We start from the raw sequence: 7,975 nt of genomic DNA on the forward strand, positions 1-7,975 counted from the left end.
GATGAAAGCATATGGAACTTGGATCTATGGAATGGAATGAGAAACACAAAAATGATAAATGTGTGAATAAACAACAAACATGGTTTTCTCCTTCTAATTTTCTCAAAAGACATTTGATACCTCAAAGCAAAAAAACAAAACAAAACACATTTTAAGGTAGAGTTTATGATGAATGTCGAAGTAGAAGATGGGACGACAATGGCACTAAGGATGAGGGCAGGCAAATAGAGTCAGACTGTTAAAAAGTTACCCTCACGCATGGGAAATACCGTGAAGGGAGGAGTGTGAAATGGAGAATATGAGGAAAAAGTATGAAGTGTCAGAGGTGAAATGTGAACTGACAGCAACTCTAATGAGCAGTGAAGGTTGAAAAGCACTGCTCTAAACTTTCTTCTAGATGGTTTGATCTATTTGCAGAGCTTTGAAAGTCATCTCTATGCAGCCGTATCTCAACACAGATACCTGCATGTCAGATCTGTCCTCTCAAATCTAAACTCATATTTCCAGTTATCCACTTGATATAGTATGTGGCTCAATGGCATTTAAAACACAAACAAACCAAAATAAAATTCTTGATTTATACCCTTTCTTCCAATTTGCTCCTTCTTCAGTCTTTCCTATCTCAGTAAATGATACCAGCATCCACTCAGCTCAAATCAGAAATGAGGAGTCACTATGATTTCCTCCATTATGATTTCTTCTTCTCTCCATTCTGTTACATCAGCAAAACCTTGTTTCTATCTCCAAAATATGTTTCCACCACCCGTGTCTGGGGCAACCCCTATCTGAGCTCCTCCCTAGTCATCCCACTTCTGTTCTTGCCCCCATAGTGTGAATGATCTTTTTAAAACGCCAACAGAAGCCTAATGCACCATTGCTTAAATCACCTCAACGACTGCCCATGGCCCAGGAATAAAATCTATACTTTTACAATGGCCTGAAGTGTTTGGCCCCTGCTTCCCTCTCCTATCATTCTCCTCTCACTTACTACACCCCAGCCACACTGTCTGGCTTCTGTTCCACATTCCTATACCTGGGACTGGTGAGGTGAATGGCTCATAAAACATCAAAAATTTAAAAATAGGGTCAGTACCAGCTATACTGGAGCTTCAGACAAAAGAAAAGTCTGTAATACCAAATCTGCCCTCATTGAAAATATTGATATTCTCTTCAATATCAATATTTGATGATGCATCTTTAACCTTAAATTTGATTTTTTAATTTATATTTTTATTGAATTTCTTGGAATGACACTGGTTAATAAAATTATAAATGTTTCAGGTATAAAATTCTATAATACATCATCTGATATTGTATTATGTGTTCACCACCCCAAGTCGAGTCTCCTTCCATCACCATTTATCCCTGCCTTTACTCTCTTCTACCTCCTTCCTTCTGGCAGTCACCATACCCTTGTCTGTGTCCATGAGTTTTTATTTCCTTTGCTTAATCTCTTCACTCTTCTTGCATTAAAATATTATTTATCTTGATCACTGAGGTTTTTAGCACACCCTCCCTTGACTTTTGCAACCTCAGTGAGTGCCTCATGCTAGTCCCAGTGCTGCTCAAACCACCAAGTTCATTCCTGCTTCATGCTCTTTGCTCATTCTTTTCCTGCTGCCTGGAATCTGCCTTCCAGCAGGTCACTGCATGAGTGGTTTCTTCCTGTGCTTCAGGTCTCAGCCTACATGGCACCTCCTCAGGGAAGGCGATCATCCTGTCTTAACACTAATCCCACCTTACCCATTTACTGTTTATCATGTATAGTATTCTATTTCTTTTCTTCAAAGTGTTTTTCACAAGGTATAATTACTTGGTTTGCTTATCTGTTTACCTGTCTAATATTTGTCTTCCCCACTAGCATATACTCTATATGAGGTAAGGAATTTAGCATTATGCTCAGATCAGAGGAGTCATTCAATACATACTTTTAAAGTGAATTAATGAGTAGGCTAAGTCCACATACACTAGCATTCTTCCCTTCTCTTTCTGGTCATTCCTTTTTCCTTCTCTAGCTTATGAGAGATGAGATCATCCTGAAATAAATACCCATGAAGTCTTCTCTAAAAGCAAAACAAAATACAGAAAAGGGTTACATGGAAACCAAACCAACTTACAATAAGAAGGAGAAGGTGGATGATCATTCTATGAGGTCTGCCTCAGATTTATGTTTGTTCAGGACTTATGAATTAGTAATTATTTCCATGATTGCACAAAGGCTTTTAGTTATAACAATTGAATCCAATTAGCTGCTGAGAATATTTGGTACATTCGATAACTTAAAAAAAACCCTAGAAAGAAACTCTTATTAAAATTTCAGGATAGAGAACCTGGTTTCTAAGGTTTCCAAATTGTGTTTCTAAGATAATAAATCTGACTATATTTTATTCACTCAATAAATATTTATTGAGTGCCTACTGTACTCAGCAGTGCTCTTAGACACTGGGCACACAGCAATAAACAAGTCAAAGTCTTTGCTTTATGGAATTTAGCTTCTACTCCAGGAGACAGTAAGCAGGCAAACAATGCAGGAGAGATATTGCTACAAGGAAACCAAAGCAACATAAAAGGAACGAAGAGCACTGGAGAGGCTATGTTGATGGAAGGAACCTGTTTGGGGGTTGGGTAAGCAAAGGTGTCAGGATGAGACATTTGTGCAGTTGCCATTATGATGTTTTGCCTTGAGGTTTGATCTGTCTTATATTTTATTTCCAGGCATTTATGGGTTGGATTCTCTGGAAGCAGATGCTGAAACAGCCTTGGGGGGTGCATGCTATTGATTAGGATCAACACCTGTGGAAAGAAGGGAGAGGGAAGCAGATTTTGGCAGAGGGAGATACTGAAGTGTCACGCTGTGGCTAACTGTGTCTATCACAAAAGATTTCTTATAAAAGCATTTTCTTGTTAAAGTTATGTTCATCCAATTGTTAAAACAATCAATACACTGTTAAGTGAGTCATAAAATGAATATTTAATAAGTACCAACTATGTACCAAGCACTCTGAGAGGGACCGAGTGGGAAGGAGAAGCAAGTGGTCTGCCCCCATGGAGCCCTCGTGCCTGGAGGGTGAGACGTGTATGTGAATAATTTCAATTCCATGTGGAAATCGTATTTAAAAGGGGCTCTTGGAGTGCATGGAGGCCATGGTTAAATGATTTACCTGCAACTACATTTTGTAGCTAACTGACCTGGCAGGCTCATTGGTATGCAGCCTTCCTCAAAATCAAGTATTCTACTGGGACGCTATTAAAGTTGTATTTTGCAAGAGGCAGAAAGTTGATAACCCTGCCCTCCAAATCTCCCAAATCTAGAACAGCTCTTCCACACTTTATCATTCAGGACTCTTGGGCTTCAGCTGATTAGTTTTTGGAACATTTGAAAGAATAATAAATAAATAAAGCTTTCAGGTAAGAGAATAGGTTCTGTATTATTTTTCCACTTAAGCCCTCATAGTTCCAGCAGTTCACAATGAATAGATAAGTAATTTCCTACCCTTGAGACATTTCCCTGTAAAGAAGCAATGCATAGATGCTTGGAACATATTTATGTGTTACAACACAGTATATATAATTTATTTGTATTCCACTAAAGTCTAAAAGTTGTTTAAGAGGACCAATGAGACAGCCCTTTCCAACCTAAAAGAAACTGGAAAATTTTAAAGAAATGAAAAAAAGTGAAATAAGAAGTTGAATAGAAAATAAACTTACTGAGGGAAACTGCATAAAATTTGCATTTAGAAAAATACAGGAGCTTTATTTTAGAAAGGGAATACATCAACAATATAATTTCTGTGACTATTCATTTTCTATACATTTATTTTTCTTTCTGCAAATAATATACTCATTAAAGAGTTCTAGGACTAGTTGAAGAATATAAATATAAATACTACCCATAGTTTTACAACCAACAATAGCTACTCTGTCATACAGTCTTATTTCTGTGTGTCATGTGTTTAAAAATCTAGCATCTTTTCATGTCACTATGTAGTACAGAGGTGAAAGGGGAACTCAAGTTCTAGAACAAAAGAGTCACATAGCAGAGAAGCTTTATTTTGGTACCTGTGAGTTTCAAAAGTGACATGGCTGTGGAGGTCTTACATTGAATGTTGGCATTGCTACCTCTAGGCAGTCCAATCTATGTCGAGTGTTTGATTTCATAGGAGAGACTTGATTCATATTCAGAAGATTGCAATGTAAACTCATGTACTGGGAGCACCTGCACTTCTTTAGGGATTTCAGTTTTTAATTGAAGAGTGCAGAATAAGTTTGGGAACAAAAACCTTGTTATTGGAATTGTTTTATCTTCTAATCCCTATTTCTACTGGTGCCTCCCTGGGTTAGACTTATCTTTACTGAGAACCTCACAGAGCTAACTACTACCGCCTGGGAAGCTTGAGGCCAATCACTCATTGTCTGGTGAAATGCCCATTTTCCAAGCAATACAGTAAGTAAGTCCTTACTTAGCCATCCATAGGGTCTTGAAAACTGCAACTTGAAGAGAAACAATGTGTAATGAAACCAATTTTACTGTAGACTAATTGATACAACAGGTGTTATATTCCTAAGGCACATTTCTGGTCACCAAACTTCTAAAGGACCCCAAACATTTCTATTAGGAAGCATTTAGATAAGTGTGAGCTATTTATACATTTAAGAAAGATTAATGAAAAACAGGTAAGATCGTTTTTCATGAAGATGGCACAGAAAGTGAAGAAGGAAGCTTCTGCTCCTCCCAAAGCTGAAGCCAAAACAAAGGCAAAGAAAGCAGCGCTGAAAGGCACCCACAGTCACAAAGAAAGAAGATCCGCTTCTGAGGCCAAAGACACTTCAGCTCTGAAGGCAGCCCAGATATCCTGGGAAAAGCGCCCCAGGATATACAAGCTAGATCACTATGCCATCATCAAGGTCCCCTGGCTAACAGGTCAGCTGTGGAGAAGACAGAAGACAAGTTGTGTTCATTGCAGATGTCAAGGCCAACAAGCACTGGGTCAAACGGGCTGTGAAGAAGCTCTATGACATCGACACAGCCAAGGTCAATGCCCTGATCAGGCCTGATGGAGAGAAGAAGGCCTATGTTCAACTGGCTCCCAACTACGAGCTTTGGATGTTGCCAACACAATTGGGAGCATCTAATCTGAGTGTAGCTGGCTAATTCTAAACATAAAAATTTTACACTGTAAAACAAAACAAAACAAAACAAAATGAACCCCGACAAAGATAATGATTTTCCAGTCTGAATTGTGAGGTGGCAGAAGCCTATGCCAGCAGCTCAGGGGGCCAGGTGGTACCCACCCTGGATAGGACGCCCCTCCACTGCAGTGTGTACTCACACACCCCACAGTCACTCACGCTGAGACAGTTGAAACTCTCCTGTTCACCTCACGTGCATGTCTTTGGGCTTTGGGATGAAACTGGAGTCCCCAGAGAAAACCCATGCAGACGGGGGAAGTGGGCAAACCGCATGCAGACAGTGGCCTGGCCTGGGACCCATTTATTTTTTCCTCATCAATTATAATGAAATGATGTTAAATAAAATGTTTTTCAAGGACTTGCTGCATACAATTTTAGGCTAAGATAAATGGGACTTGTTAAAAGCACACACACAGAACATATATCTGTGGCTTTTAGAGATGATAACTGAAGAAAGATTGTACCTGCAAATATGCTTGACTGTTTGTCAACCCTCTAATATTCTTGGGTAGAATCCAATGCCTACATATGCACATCTGCACTTTTCCTGGGATGACATATTCGATGTGTGATCTTCGCACGAGGAACTGGAAAGCACAGAAATCGACAAGGTTTTCCAAGGTGAAAGGTGGACTTTACGTGGTGACTTTAGGGTTCGATCTGGACCTTTGCAGGAGACCGTACCAAGTTCACTTAGTTTTCTGAGAGATACAAAGCTACTTCCCTCCCCCACCCCTTGGCAATGATTTAAGTCCAGAAAGTACCTTTCCTGAAAAGCACTTTCTGAATTAATATCGTTTCCTATGATGTCACTTCTTTGTTGCTACATGATAAAAAGACAGCCAAAAGGTGATCACTATAAAGTCAGTGCTCCTGTTATCTTCATTACATAAGAAACAGAATGTTTTTTACTGTTTAAGTTGAATTTTTGTTGTTTTTCAACAATGTCAAAGTGAACTGAAATAATAATGAAATAGTAAAGATTCGGTTAAAATAGACTAGCTTGACTAGAGTCCATACGCTATCATTTGGGAAAGGACATTTATGGGAGCACCAATCCCCCTCAGTAAATAGACACCAGAGTCAAAACCTAAAACACACTCAGGTCTCTCCATTTCTTGAGCATGTTACACAGTCATGGAAAGAGACATGCTTCTCTAACATACTACAAACAGAGTAGAATCCATGACTTTGGAGTGATGGGATTACAATTATGTTAAAACCCACGAACCTTGCCTAATTTCCATTGCCTTCCACTTAATTAGGGATTTTCACAAGGTGAGAGGCCAACAGTTGACATACAGGTTAATTTCCTGTCCTCAGGCAGTTTGGAAATGCTGCTCCTGGAGGTGTGGAGAATGAGTGTGATTCTTTCTGCGGGAACAGCGTCATGCCCCCAGCATCTGCACGTGCAAGTTCACGCGTCCTACATCAGTCTCCACGAGACTGAATCTGGCCGCTGAAGTCAGCCGTCAGACTTTGATGAATGTGAAAAAGTATCTCTTCATCTATCCTCTTCATTTTCAACTATTCCAGCTAGAAATGAAGATTCAAGAATGGAAATATGAGAAGGGTTTAAAGGTGTTTTTCAGGCTGTATGCCAAAGCCTTGGTTTTGGGACCTTAACTATCACACTGTTTAAATGTAAAGGAGAGTGGAAATCTGACAGGGAGTATTTCCCCTTTGGTTATGGACATATTGAACTTGAACTAGGTCAGCACTCCCAGCATTTCGCAGGAGTATCCAACCTTTTGGAGTCTCTAGGACACACTGGAAGGAGAGTTGTCTTGGGCCACATATTAAATACATTGCAACACATGATTACAAAAAGATCTCATAATGTAAATTTTAAGTAAATTTACAATTGTGCATTGGGCCACCTTCATAGCCATGCTGGGCTGCATGTGGCCTGTGGACCACAGGTTGGGCACCTTGAATTTGATAGATTTTAAGTCACGTAACATGTATGTTCCCTCTGTAAGAAACAAAGTCGTACAACAGAATGTGGATTTTGTTTTCAGATGCTGTGAGAAAGGATAACAAAGATTTTAATTGCATACCTGTGTGACCACTTGCCACCCTTCTAATAACCTCAGGACTTTGTGATATTTGGGTTTAAGGTACATGAAATGATTTTACAAAATGGGATGGTTAGAGATTATATGAGGCAGTACTGCATTGTAATGACTTGGAGAATGAAACCAGAATAAAGCTCAAGGTGTTTCTTTTGGAATTTTCAACTTTGAGAATACCAATGCCTTTCTACCAGACTCTCAGGCTGAAATATGTCTCCTGGTGTGAGCGTCCGGGCCTCCAAGTGGCTGTCTCCCTTTTGGGCTAAGGGATGTTTGCTCATTGAAAAACCAGTTTTTAAGCTCCTGCCAAGAATAGGGCATTTCTCTATGCACTTTGAGAACACTAACTCAATGAAACAATAGAAAGGTTTGTGTCTAATAATGGGATCTGTGAGGATTTAAGTCTGGAGGAAGGATTGTTACCATCACCACAGCAGCTTGTTCTCAGGAAAGCAGGCCTACTTCTCTATTTCTAAGACCCGATGTGGAAGTTCAACTTTATTCTCACAGGTTGGGTCGATGGCTAGAATTATGGCAGATACAGTATGTTGCCTACTCAGCAGCTAACCCACCTTTTTCCTTGCTAACAGAAGCCTGTAGGGGTGGCAACATGCTCAGGTAAGGGGAGTGGCTCCTTCCAAACTCCCTAGGCTTCTGGGAAGTGCCTTTGTCTCTAGTAAGTAGGGCCAGCATACATCCCAGTTTTCCCA

The 7,975-nt window shown here is 39.8% G+C and overlaps 1 protein-coding gene across 1 annotated transcript; it reads left to right on the forward strand.

Annotated features, from left to right (window-relative positions):
* The first annotated feature begins 4,695 nt into the window (after positions 1–4,695).
* Positions 4,696–5,152, forward strand: LOC119065582 (60S ribosomal protein L23a-like). The gene is made up of 2 exons (XM_053670693.1): positions 4,696–4,921; positions 4,965–5,152. The coding sequence occupies exons 1-2, from the start codon at positions 4,696–4,698 to the stop codon at positions 5,150–5,152; spliced, it is 414 nt and encodes a 137-aa protein (XP_053526668.1).
* The last annotated feature ends 2,823 nt before the right edge of the window (positions 5,153–7,975 follow it).

The sequence above is a fragment of the Artibeus jamaicensis genome, unplaced genomic scaffold (genome assembly GCF_021234435.1).
Source record: "Artibeus jamaicensis isolate MK-2021 breed Jamaican fruit bat unplaced genomic scaffold, CSHL_Jam_final contig_603, whole genome shotgun sequence".
Taxonomy (NCBI): domain Eukaryota; kingdom Metazoa; phylum Chordata; class Mammalia; order Chiroptera; family Phyllostomidae; genus Artibeus; species Artibeus jamaicensis.